The sequence below is a fragment of the Bombina bombina genome, chromosome 5 (assembly GCF_027579735.1).
Source record: "Bombina bombina isolate aBomBom1 chromosome 5, aBomBom1.pri, whole genome shotgun sequence".
In the NCBI taxonomy this organism is placed as follows: Eukaryota; Metazoa; Chordata; class Amphibia; order Anura; family Bombinatoridae; genus Bombina; species Bombina bombina.
In genome coordinates, this window is record NC_069503.1 from 300,434,913 (window position 1) to 300,449,991 (window position 15,079).

General features: G+C 37.0%; 1 protein-coding gene across 3 annotated transcripts in view; it reads left to right on the forward strand.

The window, feature by feature from the left end:
- The window catches only part of PPP1R9A (protein phosphatase 1 regulatory subunit 9A), a 558,902-nt gene that overhangs the window by 213,106 nt on the left and 330,717 nt on the right, over positions 1 to 15,079 (forward strand). For all 3 annotated transcript variants that reach the window (XM_053714066.1, XM_053714065.1, XM_053714067.1), the window contains exons 3-4: positions 3,499 to 3,631; positions 4,591 to 4,711. In XM_053714066.1, the coding sequence (XP_053570041.1) occupies positions 3,499 to 3,631; positions 4,591 to 4,711 (254 nt within the window). The remainder of the gene's footprint in view (positions 1 to 3,498; positions 3,632 to 4,590; positions 4,712 to 15,079) is intronic.

The window sequence follows — 15,079 nt, forward strand, 5'->3', positions numbered from 1 at the left end:
GGGTTATATTTTAGCTAGTCTAGGGTTTATTTTATAGGTAAGTATTTAGTTTTAAATAGGAATAATTTAGGTAATGATAGTAATTTTTCTTTAGATTTATTTAAATTATATTTAAGTTAGGGGATGTTAGGGTTAGACATAGATTTAGGGGTTAATAAATTTAATATAGTGGCAGCGACGTTGGGGGCGGCAGATTAGGGGTTAATAAATGTAGATAGGTGGCGGCGATGTTAGGGACAGCAGATTAGGGGTTAATAATATTTAACTAGTGTTTGCGATGCGGGAGTGCGGCGGTTTAGGGGTTAATATGTTTATTCTAGTTGCGGCGATGTCCGGAGCAGCAGATTAAGGGTTAATCATTTAATTTTAGTGTTTGCGATGCGGGAGGGCCTTAATAGGTAGTTTATGGGTGTTAGTGTACTTTTTAGTACTTTAGTTATGAGTTTTATGCTACAGCGTTGTAGCGTAAAAAACTCTTAACTACTGACTTTAGATTGTGTTACGAATCTTGACGGGGTAGGGTGTACCGCTCACTTTTTGGCCTCCCAGGACAAGCTCGTAATACCGGCGCTATGGAAGTCCCATAGAGAAAAGACTATACCCAATTTGCATAAGTTGATTTGCGGTAAGGCCAAAAAAGTGTGCGGTGCCCCTAAATCTGCAAGACTCGTAATACCAGCGGGCGTAAAAAAGCAGCGTTAGGACCTGTTAACGCTGCTTTTTCACCTTACCACAAAACTAATAATCTAGCCGAAAGAATGTTGGCTGAAATTTTTCATTCCAAGTAAATGTGGAGTGTGCGATAAACATTTGTTTATGCAAAAAAACAAAAAACAAACAAACATTAATTGTTTCTTTTATCTGTTTTTATATTTGATTTGCAAATGTAACATTCAATAATCCACTTTAAAGGGAAATAAAAGTGCAAAGAGAAAATTCTCAAATGTGTTAAAGCGTTTTATTGTTGCACTATTGCTTGTACATGGAAACCATCAGTTAGTTCCCAGAGTGCACTGCTGGTTCTGAGCCTACCTAGGTATGTTTTTCAACAAAAGATACCAAGAGAACAAAGTAAATTTGATAATAGAAGTAAATTTAAAAGTATCTTAAGATTGCACACTGTAGGCTCCTGTTAAGAAGGTGGTGGTTTTCAAGCCCTCCGTATGTGTCTGAATTGGGTGATTGACAGCTCCTGCTCGCCTGCAATTGGCCGCACGCAAGCATGGTTTGTCGTTGCACAAGCAGCGGATTGTACAATGATAAATGCTAGACACAATGCTTGGTGGACAGGTTCTGAGATTTGATAAATGGACCCTTGTATCTGAAAAATGTTAAACTTTGATGTTGACTTTGACATTCCTTTAACATTTATCAGCATTTGAATATTTATTTTCAAATACTTTCATGTAACATTAGAATATTCATATATCAACATTTAAATATTTATTTTTAGATAGTTTACTGTAAGTATATTGGAATTGGAATTCAAGTGCAAAATTTAAAACTGCACATTTAATATTTGAATGTTACAGAGGTTCTTCTAATTGTGATATTAGTATGCTTATGATAACATTCGTTCTGTGGAATCATTCGAATGGCATGTAATGCTTACATTAAGGGCTAGATTACAAGCGGATGAGCAGATATTACAGCAGCTATATATAAATTTTCACAGACTGCCAAAAGGCCCCTCAAAAAAATCTAAAATAGAAAGTTAATTATACAAATAGGGAGCGCCTGATGAGGCTAAAGTGATTATATATAAGAAACAATTATTAAAACATATACAGTTTATGCAACAAGATATGTGTTAAAAACATATATAGCACTAGGGTACCCTAATGTGAGATGCTGTACAAGAAAAAAACAAAAATATATCAAAGTAATTGGAAGTGCCCCAAGAAAAAATAACTGAGAGTGTCCCCGGATAGAATAATAAAAGCATGGGGAGAAATTAGACCTTCTATTGTAATGATAATGAAGGTGTTTGTCTTTCACATCCAGAACCCTGCATCTCAAAATAACGTTTAAACATTGATATGGTTCTCTAGTGTGTAGCAGTTTACATGTATAAAATTAACCTTTTCACTTCCAAAAGAATAGCAAAACTTGTAAATGAATTAGTCATACATACATTTGAGCTGGATCATTATGGATATTCAGCACATATGTTTATGATCTGTAAGCATAGAGCTTTCAAATGTCCGCAAATGATGAGGAATGCAAAAATCATAACTGTGTGTCTTTATTCTGTTTGTCTAAATATTATGTCACATTAGTATGTAACTATGGTTATGTTTGAGCTACAGCTTACAGGGTATACAAGTGAGTTCATGTTTGTTGATATCATTTAAATGTTTCAATATATCAGAAAGAATGATCCTGTTTCCCAGCATCTGGGGCAGGAACAGTGGTCTGTTTGTTCTGCAGCTTGTTAACATAAGTGTAAGTGGTTTATGTAAGTCTGAAGCCAAGTCTTCCTGATGACACTGGAACAACTTTTGATTGAGTTTTTGGAGGAAGTGTAAGACTAATAAGAGGCTATGCAGAAGCAAGGCTACATCAGCATAATACGGTTTGGGCAAGTTGTATTTGCATACTTTCCAATAACAGCAATCTGTATGGAGGTCATTTACTTCTAGAAATGACAAGCAATATCAATGTTTTGATAAAGAAATAGAGGGCCCCATGTATTAAACGGTGTGCGGACAAGCTTCTCAACTCGAGAAGTTGTCCGTATGCCTTGGCTGCATAAGGGCAGTGGATCTGTTTGTTCACTGGCCGTATGCATCATTACACACTCCGATAAATGTGTAAGGCCCGTCTCTTCTCTCTCATGACCAATCGCGCAAGAGAAGGCTCTGTCAATCACCCTGAGCGAAAGAGTCTAATGACCACTGCTTCTTACATTGCAGTAAGCAGACTCGCATGACCACCCCTTCTCTTGCGCAACCAATCGAGTGAGAGAAGGTCCTGTCAATCACCCTGAGCAAGCGAGTGATTTCACTTTGCCACCTCAGAGGTGGTGAAGAGTGTAAAAAGAAGCAGTCTAATGACTGATGTTTCTTACAAAGCTGGTAGCAGTTTCGCATGTGCAAACCTGCCTCGCTCCAGAGCAGCTTATGCTATCTCGTACATGGAGATTATTTTCTTTAAAAAATATGGCTGTGAGCAAGATAGTTAGACCGTTAGTGGAGTAATACTGCTCATGTGTGGCTTTATCCTACTTGCGTAGTGTCACCTTTTTCTAATGGCAAACAATCTCTGCCACATTTATAATGACTACAAAAAATGTGCTTCTGCTTCAAAAATGTTTTTGGAAAACGAATACCCCCATTTTACAACTTTCTATTCAGATAGATAGACAGACAGTCAGACAGTCAGATAGATAGATAGATAGATAGATAGATAGATAGATAGATGATCAATATCCATGTACATGCTTTTTTTTGCTTGGTTGATTAGAAAAATAAAAAAATATATTTTTCTCTTAAACAGGTATTCAACACATACTCCAATGAAGATTATGACAGAAGAAACGAGGAAGTAGACCCAGTAGCAGCTTCTGCAGAATATGAACTTGAAAAACGTGTAGAAAAGCTAGATTTATTCCCAGTGGACCTAGAAAAAGGTAAATGAAAAATTAATAGAAGCACATTGCATGAGGATAGCAACCATTTGTTATTATGAATAACTTGTCTCTGCAACGCCTAGAATCAGATTTCAGCTTCCACAACAGAGAAGCTCATTAATCCCATTATTCTGAAAAAAGCTACAAAGACCTTAATAGGTTAGTGCACTGGCTTAGAATTAGTTTGCAACTATGATGAGTATGTGTTTTATTGTATGTTTTATTTTCATTTATTGGACACAGTACATAAGCAGTATAAAATGTAAGCAGAGCAATAATCTGACATTTCTGACGTTAAAATCATTATTACTTGTTGATATTTAACACTACAAATCTGTTGTGATATTTCATATATTTTCTTTTTTAAATATTTAATTACTAGAGGAAAAAGATTTACTGATTTAGTTGATAACTAGACAAACATTCTTTTTAAAAGGTAGACTTCCTTTTATTCCAAAAACATTCTTCATGAAATAACACATAACATATATTGTTATTTTCTAATTCATTCTGATTCATAAGTAATGCAGCTGCCAAAATAAAATGATGCAGTACTTAATTTTTATAGTGTGCCTCTGCTCCCAGCAAAGTTTCCCTCTCCAGGAAGTTCCTTACTTACTATAGGAGGCATCTTGGAACTCGCATGGACAGTCTCTTTTTTTTATATAATTCTCTGAGGGCAACCCCTGCGAGTGTCAGTGTGATTTTTCATGTTCCATCCTGTTAAGTTTTTGATCATTGGGCCCTAAGTTACAGGGTAGTGAGGTCACATTAGCAACAGGAGTCTAATTGTTGGGCCTTACCTACATAGCGATGATGACTTGTTTTGAACTTTGCTATGACAAAATTAGAGAAAGAAATGTAATGTTAAGCAACAATGATACAAATCTAGTTCTATCTTATATGATGTAAATTGATGGAACATATTAGTTATTAAATCACTGTCCTTACAATTATAGATGAAGAAGGCCTTGGTGTCAGTATTATTGGAATGGGAGTTGGAGCAGACACAGGTCTGGAAAAACTTGGGATATTTGTTAAAACAGTCACGGAAGGAGGGGCAGCACAGAGAGATGGAAGGTAAGTCCACGTTATCTTTACAAATTGAAATGTCTTTACTGTATTTGTTGGATAGATCTAGTCTAGACACTGGTTGTCATGCTTGGCAGAGTGGTTCCAGGGTTTGGAGCTCATGTGTGGAGGCGTCAGAATTAGGGCTGTCTTGTGCACTAAAAGGGGCCAGTGAGATAAACTTCTAATGGAACTACCCCTTTTAGGCATAGCTGAAGAAGCACACAGTCAATGCAAGTTTATTGTACAGGACACTGAAGGATCGGTTACTGGAAGCAGGATAAGTGAGCAGGTGCCCCCACTCCAGAGCTGGAATATGAGGTTATGTCCACAATAGGGCCAGGGACAGGAATGCCCACTCTAAGGCTGAGACTAGAGTGCCCACTTGAGGCCAAAGACAGGAATGCCCACTTGAGGTTGAAGACTAGAACAGGATTCAGAAGCTGGGTGGACACCCACTGCAGAATTTGAGTACAATGGCTAGATACTAGTATGTGGATACCCTCTGCAGAACTTGGAAGCAGGAACTGGAGATGGGGACTTGGCAGAGATACCCTCTGCAAAGCTTGAGTGCAGGAGCTAGAGAATGGCATTTGGCAGACACTCCCTGCAGAGCGTTGATGCAGTAGCTGGATACTGGAACATTGCAAGTTCCCTCTGCAGAGCTAGGTTGGTAGGTGCCCTCTGCAGGACTTGAGAACAGGAGAAGGATACCAGAGAAGGCAGATGGTGACAAAGAATAACAGGTAGTAGAGATAGGCTGGTGATGAGAAAATAGCCAGGAGACAAGCCAAGAGCCAGATACCTCAAAGTAGTCTTATAAGTCACAAAATACAGAGAGACTCCGTTAGAGTAGTCAGGAGACAAGGCCAAGTTCGGTATACCAGAATAGCAGTCCATCTTTCATCAAACAAAAGGGACACTCAAGAGAATAGTCAGAAGGCAAGCCAAATTCAAGAACCAGAGCAAAAAACAAACAAACAGGAATTTAGGTAAGGTCAGAGGGACTAACAGACTGGTAGAACCACAATGTCAGGGCAGGAAGTGGTCTGTGAGGTTGCCTTTTATAACAGTGCTGATGAGGTAACTGCCTGCAGCTGGCAGACAGGTGTAGCTAAAGAGCACAATCAGTGCAAGCAACAGGTCTCCCGAAGCATAAGCACAAGCTAAAGCTTTTTTGTGGTGCAGAGACAGGGCAACAGGCTGTGAATCAGGAGTCCCAGGTATAATCCCGGACAGGGCTGGGACAATGGTGTGCACCAGTCAGTGCTAATGCACAATATTGTGTATAATGTTATATTTAAACAGCAATGTTTCCACATGTGTAAATATTACATTTTGTGAACTGATATCTGTTTCCTATACAGTGCAGGCACAATTGATTGTACATTGGGTTTCACATACAATTGTTACCCTTCCATTGCGGTGTTGGAGCTTGGTGTGTTATAATGGGATGTAAAAGTAGGGTTTTACAATATCTTGCAGCATTGTGGGCATGACATAATTTGGTAAGGGAGCAAATGCAGATGGTTGAGAGCACCACTGTAGTCGGTTATATTATATTATTTATTAATGACAACTAGCTAGTTTGTTTTAATTTAATTTATTTTGGGCTAGATTATCTATGGAGTGCAACTGTTTGTGCGAGAAGAGCAAACGCAATTGCAAAATTGCTGTATTTTTGCCCTTGACTCTGTATTTCAAGTGCCATAGGGGCCGATTTATCAAGGGCCGAATGGCCCCTGATGCCCCTGTTTCCACGCAAACTTTTAGGCTAGCCGGAAACAGCAGTTAAGAAGCAGCAGTCTTAAGAATGCTGCTCCTTAACTGGTCCACCTGGTCTGAGGCTGCGGACATCAATCCGCCCGTTCCTATATGATCGGGTTGATTGAGAGCCCCTGCTAGCAGCCGATTGGTCGCAAATTTGCAGGGGGTGGCATTGCACAAGCAGTTCACTAGAACTGCTTGTGCAATGTTAAATGCTGACAGCGTATGCTGTTAGCATTCAGCGTTGTCTGGCAGACATTATACGCTACAGGGTATCATGTCCGCCAGACTTTGGTAAATCAGCCCCTTTCTGTTTAAATTACTGCACATTTTGTTTGTTTGGTAATTTACACTCCCGGTATTTTCTCCCCATAATTTTTATTGGCGGCGTTGAGCATCAATGTGTGCTTGTATTACTAGTTGAAAGTAAATGTGATCGCTCAAACACAATCGCATTTTACGCTCAAACTTTTTACGTAAACTCAAAACTCATGTAAATAGTTTAGACTGAGAAATAAGTTGCAGTAAGCACCAAAATAAAAGATAATAAAAGTTTTTCCACCCACACTATCCACCCCCTACACTATTAACCCCTACACTGCCACATAGCCCACCACAAATTACCCCGCTACACTATAAACCCCTAAACCGCCACATAAAATAAAAGAAATTATCCTGCCAAACTATTAACCCCTAAACCAGCACATAGCCCACCTCAAATTACCCTGCTACATTATTAACCCAAAACATTCACATAGCCCACCGCAAATTACCCCGCTACTCTATTAATCCCAAAACTACCACATAACCCACTGCTATAAACTCCCTATACTAGTAACCCCTAAACCGCCAATACCCACACCCTAAACTGCCCCCATAGCTATTAACCCATAACCGCCACAACCCCTCATCGCAAAATACCCCCAAACCTATTAACCCCATAACCAACACAACCCCCAATGGCAAAATACCCCCTAACAGCTAACCCTACAAAACCCGTAACTTAAGTCCTTCAAAGTTACATAAAAAATACTATCATTACAAAAAAATACAAAAAACTATAATTACAAAAAATAAAAAAAACATTACCATTACAAAAAATAAATAAAAAAACACTAGCATTACAAAAAAGTAAATTACCAAAAAGAAAAAAGAACAACCAGTAGCACATAAAAATGCCACCCCTATAAAAAAAACTAAACTAAAATCTACTCTAAAAAATGCTTTGAAAATGGCATTTGTTGGGCAGTGCCCTAGTTTAAGTGATTAGCTTTTTTGCATTAAAAAAATCCTTTTACTAAACCAAATTGTGTTTGGCCCAGATTACGAGTAGAGAGCAAAATTGCGCTTTTGCAAGCGCTATATTTACGCTCCTTTCAGTAATACCAGCGCACGAAAATGTGCGCTGGTATTACAAGTTGAGCGCAATTTTGCCTGGAAGCATTGCGCTCACAAGAGCAGGCTTCCATAAGCTCAAATGGGAGCCTCCTTTTCATGCTGTGAGACACGGCTGAGAACCTAAAAACAATGATAGTGATCACAGCGCCAATCGGCCTAAGGATAAGTGCACACTCACGTAAGGGAGGGTTGAATAGATTTATTTTATACAAAGTAATACTAATAAAATTAGTATTAATATGAACAAGAGTTAAAATAGCAATAGATATTTAAAAATATATTTAATTTAAACACAAGAAAAAAATAGAAATAAATATAAAATGAAAAATAAAAACCGAATATTTAAAATAAGCACAAAATTGGTAATCACAAGATAAATATTTAAAGGTTAGGACAAGTTGAGTCAGTTGTTGGGGGAGACTATTACGTCTGCTCCGTTGAGAACCTAATCTAGAATTGGGTGTATCCTTGTGTATCTGACCGTGGGTGAGCACGGTCTAATACCACTAGTAAGATGAACCCTTAAATGATGGCAGCAAATAGACTTAGATGGCACCGTTTAAGGGCCTAAAACCTGGTAAGTAAAGTGCAAAAAAATTTTTCACGATAGATGCCAGTGGGATTATGGATCCATATCCAAAAAATTTGGCCGCAGTGAAGATCCTACAATCTGAGTGCTTGACAGTGGCCGCACTCAAATTAAGGTCTAAGGAACTAGCCCCTGTTGGCAGGGGTATCTGGCTAACCAGTAAATGTTAATTTTGCAACATGAAATAAAACAGTGAGCAATGGGTACAGATAAAATATGTGAAGTAGCAGTGATTGCAATAAAAAAACTCTGCGATCAGTATATAAATCTAAAAACCATTCTAGGGTAAACCAAGTGAGAGAAATACAGAAAGAGTGGTATGGACAACACAACTAGTGCTAATTCCACAAATCGTGTACAGTGTTCTGCACAAAAAAATCGAAATAAAAAATAAAAAATAAAAATAAAAAGTGGTCTTTCAACAAAGGATAACAATAAGCCTTACAGTGCTAAAGTGCAGGCAAACAAATTAAATGTGGACAATATCAATACAAGTCTGTGCCAAAAAATGATAAAACAGGACAATATTAAAACAAGGTAAGTGAAGTATCGTGTGGTGTCTTGAAAAAATCCAAGTGAACTTCTGTTGGGCCCAAGGAAAAAAAAGGAAAACTGTTGACAAAAAATAAGGAAAAAATGAGGAAAAAATGAAAAATGCAAATGTCAATGTGCCAGTCAAAGTTATGAATAGACCGCAATATATTACAGACTACAGTCTATTAAGGAAGTTCCATTATAGATCTTTATCCATATAAAAAATAGTGGTAGCTGGAAAAAGGATTTATCCGGGAAATCCTCTGTACAATCCGGCTGTGACAATGTCGTTGATTCCTAGAAGCAGAAATAAAACATAGAGTGGCAACGTTTTCTAAAAGTAGAATAATCAAAAAGATGCTTACCAATGTGTAGTCTACGCGTTTCGGTCCTCACAGGACCTTTATCAATACTGGTTCATTGGTAAGCTTAAGCATCTTTAAATAGGCATACTAATCTATTAACCGGAAGTACCTCATTCTACTTCCGGTTTTCGGCTAATTTCAAATGACCGTTGTTTCCTTATTAGGGATATTCCCATGTGTTTAATACTAAATAATTTACCTTTTAACATTCTACTATTGGATACTAAAGATGTAACACATTATGGTTCGTTCATAGTTGGTAACATCGATCGTATGATGTCACTTCCGGTAAGTATTACCAAGTGTCATTTCCGGTTAGGGTTGACAGATTTAAACAAACCCGGTATCACTTCCGGTTGTCAATTTGTTGATTTAGATAGGGTAAAGGGGTTAGATGCCTTCATATTTTCCTAATCAGTTAGTTTGAACATAATCTAATACAGACTCGCTAATGTAGACTACATGCTATACATCCTAATTGTATATACAAAATGTATAAGATATATATTAGCGTAATCTCCATCAGAGACCCAGAGGTTAAATGACAAAAAGGTGAATAAACTCATGTTGAAAAACTTTGTTATATACTTTGAAAATGAGTAATTGAATGAAAAGTATCTGTGAATTTCTTAAATAATAGAAGATTCTTGGTAAACAGCCTGGTTTTTTTTCTTAATACCCTATAGTTTTTAATGTCTCGAATAATTTAAGAACAGATATAATACCCTATAGTTTTTAATGTCTCGAATAATTTAAGGACAGATATCTGGACATAATGGGCAGTTTGTTTCTGACACCGAGTTATTTTTGTGTCTGTAGCAGAGGCTAATCTATAGTGAGGATGATAAAGCAAATGGGAACATAATGGTTCCTTGCTTGTTACCTTAATTTCTGAGATTGAGTTTCAAGTAGTGCTAAGAGTGGCTAAACAGATGCGTTATTTATCTATGCATAAAGCCTCTTGATGTGGGGTGTTCAAAGATGGAATTCATATTCTGGGCTGGTGGGGGTTTTTCTAGGGGAGTCGTGAAGTGAACACTAACAGTTGAGTCATGAACCTATATAGTGTGTCTTGTTTGACAAATATTTGGCAAAGGCAGATTTAAAGTTCATATTCATAAAGAGAGGGATAATTGGTTTGACCTTGTGAGTTTTCATTTAGGCATAAGGTTATCAAGGTAGTAGGGAGGTGTTGTATATGAGAGGGGACCATAAATTGATGTTAGTTCTATCCAGTTGTGTAATTTGGCGCTAGTTGAATAGATAAGTAAGATCCTCTCTATTATTCAGACCTTTAGGATGAAGGCAGTCCATCAGAAAGATCCATTTGGATTCAGCTTTGAGGAGGGTCTTTTCAAAGTCACCCCCTTTCCAATTTCTTAATACTTTCTGTATGCCCATAAATTTCTGCAAAGCTTGTAAACGAGGCACTAAAACAAAGACATTCAAATCAACACAAACGGGAGAAGAATTTAAGATCAAGGACCTTATCAGATGTCAGGATACAGGTATTATCTACCTCATAGAGTGCTCTTGTGGCCTTCAATATATTGGCCAAACCTCAAGAAGCCTCAGAGATAGGTTAAGAGAGCATATCCGGCTAATAGAGAAACAGGATAAAGACACGGTCCTCTACAAACACTTTGCCACGAAACACAATGGAAAAATACAAGAGATGAAATTTATGGGCATACAGAAAGTATTAAGAAATTGGAGAGGGGGTGACTTTGAAAAGACCCTCCTCAAAGCTGAATCCAAATGGATCTTTCTGATGGACTGCCTTCATCCTAAAGGTCTGAATAATAGAGAGGATCTTACTTATCTATTCAACTAACGCCAAATTACACAACTGGATAGAACTAACATCAATTTATGGTCCCCTCTCATATACAACACCTCCCTACTACCTTGATAACCTTATGCCTAAATGAAAACTCACAAGGTCAAACCGATTATCCCTCTCTTTATGAATATGAACTTTAAATCTGCCTTTGCCAAATATTTGTCAAACAAGACACACTATATAGGTTCATGACTCGACTGTTAGTGTTCACTTCACGACTCCCCTAGAAAACCCCCCACCAGCCCAGAATATGAATTCCATCTTTGAACACCCCACATCAAGAGGCTTTACGCATAGATAAATAACGCATCTGTTTAGCCACTCTTAGCACTACTTGAAACTCAATCTCAGAAATTAAGGTAACAAGCAAGGAACCATTATGTTCCCATTTGCTTTATCATCCTCACTATAGATTAGCCTCTGCTACAGACACACAAATAACTCGGTGTCAGAAACAAACTGCCCATTATGTCCAGATATCTGTCCTTAAATTATTCGAGACATTAAAAACTATAGGGTATTATATCTGTTCTTAAATTATTCGAGACATTAAAAACTATAGGGTATTAAGAAAAAAACCCAGGCTGTTTACCAAGAATCTTCTATTATTTAAGAAATTCACAGATACTTTTCATTCAATTACTCATTTTCAAAGTATATAACAAAGTTTTTCAACATGAGTTTATTCACCTTTTTGTCATTTAACCTCTGGGTCTCTGATGGAGATTACGCTAATATATATCTTATACATTTTGTATATACAATTAGGATGTATAGCATGTAGTCTACATTAGCGAGTCTGTATTAGATTATGTTCAAACTAACTGATTAGGAAAATATGAAGGCATCTAACCCCTTTACCCTATCTAAATCAACAAATTGACAACCGGAAGTGATACCGGGTTTGTTTACATCTGTCAACCCTAACCGGAAATGACACTTGGTAATACTTACCGGAAGTGACATCATACGATCGATGTTACCAACTATGAACGAACCATAATGTGTTACATCTTTAGTATCCAATAGTAGAATGTTAAAAGGTAAATTATTTAGTATTAAACACATGGGAATATCCCTAATAAGGAAACAACGGTCATTTGAAATTAGCCGAAAACCGGAAGTAGAATGAGGTACTTCCGGTTAATAGATTAGTACGCCTATTTAAAGATGCTTAAGCTTACCAATGAACCAGTCTTGATAAAGGTCCTGTGAGGACCGAAACGCATAGACTACACATTGGTAAGCATCTTTTTGATTATTCTACTTTTAGAAAACGTTGCCACTCTATGTTTTATTTCTGCTTCTAGGAATCAACGACATTGTCACAGCCGGATTGTACAGAGGATTTCCCGGATAAATCCTTTTTCCAGCTACCACTATTTTTTATATGGATAAAGATCTATAATGGAACTTCCTTAATAGACTGTAGTCTGTAATATATTGCGGTCTATTCATAACTTTGACTGGCACATTGACATTTGCATTTTTCATTTTTTCCTCATTTTTTCCTTATTTTTTGTCAACAGTTTTCCTTTTTTTTCCTTGGGCCCAACAGAAGTTCACTTGGATTTTTTCAAGACACCACACGATACTTCACTTACCTTGTTTTAATATTGTCCTGTTTTATCATTTTTTGGCACAGACGTGTATTGATATTGTCCACATTTAATTTGTTTGCCTGCACTTTAGCACTGTAAGGCTTATTGTTATCCTTTGTTGAAAGACCACTTTTTATTTTTATTTTTTATTTTTTATTTCGATTTTTTTGTGCAGAACACTGTACACGATTTGTGGAATTAGCACTAGTTGTGTTGTCCATACCACTCTTTCTGTATTTCTCTCACTTGGTTTACCCTAGAATGGTTTTTAGATTTATATACTGATCGCAGAGTTTTTTTATTGCAATCACTGCTACTTCACATATTTTATCTGTACCCATTGCTCACTGTTTTATTTCATGTTGCAAAATTAACATTTACTGGTTAGCCAGATACCCCTGCCAACAGGGGCTAGTTCCTTAGACCTTAATTTGAGTGCGGCCACTGTCAAGCACTCAGATTGTAGGATCTTCACTGCGGCCAAATTTTTTGGATATGGATCCATAATCCCACTGGCATCTATCGTGAAAATTTTTTTTGCACTTTACTTACCAGGTTTTAGGCCCTTAAACGGTGCCATCTAAGTCTATTTGCTGCCATCATTTAAGGGTTCATCTTACTAGTGGTATTAGACCGTGCTCACCCACGGTCAGATACACTAGGATACACCCAATTCTAGATTAGGTTCTCAACGGAGCAGACGTAATAGTCTCCCCCAACAACTGACTCAACTTGTCCTAACCTTTAAATATTTATCTTGTGATTACCAATTTTGTGCTTATTTTAAATATTCGGTTTTTATTTTTCATTTTATATTTATTTCTATTTTTTTCTTGTGTTTAAATTAAATATATTTTTAAATATCTATTGCTATTTTAACTCTTGTTCATATTAATACTAATTTTATTAGTATTACTTTGTATAAAATAAATCTATTCAACCCTCCCTTACGTGAGTGTGCACTTATCCTTAGGCCGATTGGCGCTGTGATCACTATCATTGTTTTGAGATTCTGTTCCCTTAGGGGATTGGTTAGGCCCCTTTTTGTGTTTCACAGCTTAGGTTATCTCTTAGCGCTGGTATATCAAACCATTTTTACGGCTGAGAACCTAGCCCAGTGCTGGGCAGCAAATTTAAAATATATATTTATATGTTTATATATTTATGTGTGTATAGACACATATAATGTATATAAGCCTATATAGAACATATATATTAACAGTATAAAAATAGTCAGACCTTTTTTTATTTAACCAAAGGTCTGACTTCTGATTAATTTCGCTTAGCTCATGGGAGCATTAGCGAGCCACTTGTAATGGCTGGCTATTTAGCATGTGCCCGTAAACGGGGAAATCTGCCCCTTTACTGCCACACGTTAAATGTGTGGAATTCAATAGGTGTTTTCTTTTCCTTAAAGTGAGTTTGTTGTCCAGTGATGTAGTCTGTTTAAATCTCATTGTTCATGCCTCTGAGTGTAGCGCATCCAGTCAGGAGTATCACTGACTAATCATTGCAAATCTAATGAGGGAAGTGCTAATAGGGACAATGACTCTGGTTCATTATAGCTGCAGTGATCTGTTGGGAAATTTTACATTGAACGCTTCCTATAATACACAGAGCCATTCTCTTTATTTCTAGATCAGGAGGAGAGCACCATAGTGAAATTCAATACACAGGTAAAGGACCTTAAACAGTAAAAAATGCTAGATAGTAGCAGTATGCAAATCACAGATTATTCAGAGTAATATAAATAAATATTTTTTAGTTATATTAGTTAAAATTTTGAAAAATAACTGTCCATAAATCAATGCGTGCAGCCATTTTGTAACTTTGGATTCCTTCTCTGCTGACGCCAGTTAGTAACCGTTATAAATAGGTAACTATAGTATGCAAACAAGCACTGTGTGGAATGTATCTGTGTTAAGTACATTTTTAACAGGATTTAGAAAACCAGCAATTTTCAGAATTAATACGACAGGAAAAGCGGATAAAATTATAATTGAAGTCTATTGCAAAGATTTTTTTTTACAGTCTCATAGTATTTAAAGTGACATTTAACCCATATTTTTATAAGGCTGGAATATCCATTTAACCTATTGCAGAAATCTGTTGATTTCAAAATGCATTTGTATATTATACTGTTTGTAAGATGTATGCAGAGTCCCATCCATCCATGATGTCAACGGGTGCTACAGGCAGTCAGAAGCTATAAAGTCCACGCTATTAGAACAGCTTGTGCACTCTCATGACAAAAGTCAGGACTACAGAGTAACATGCTTC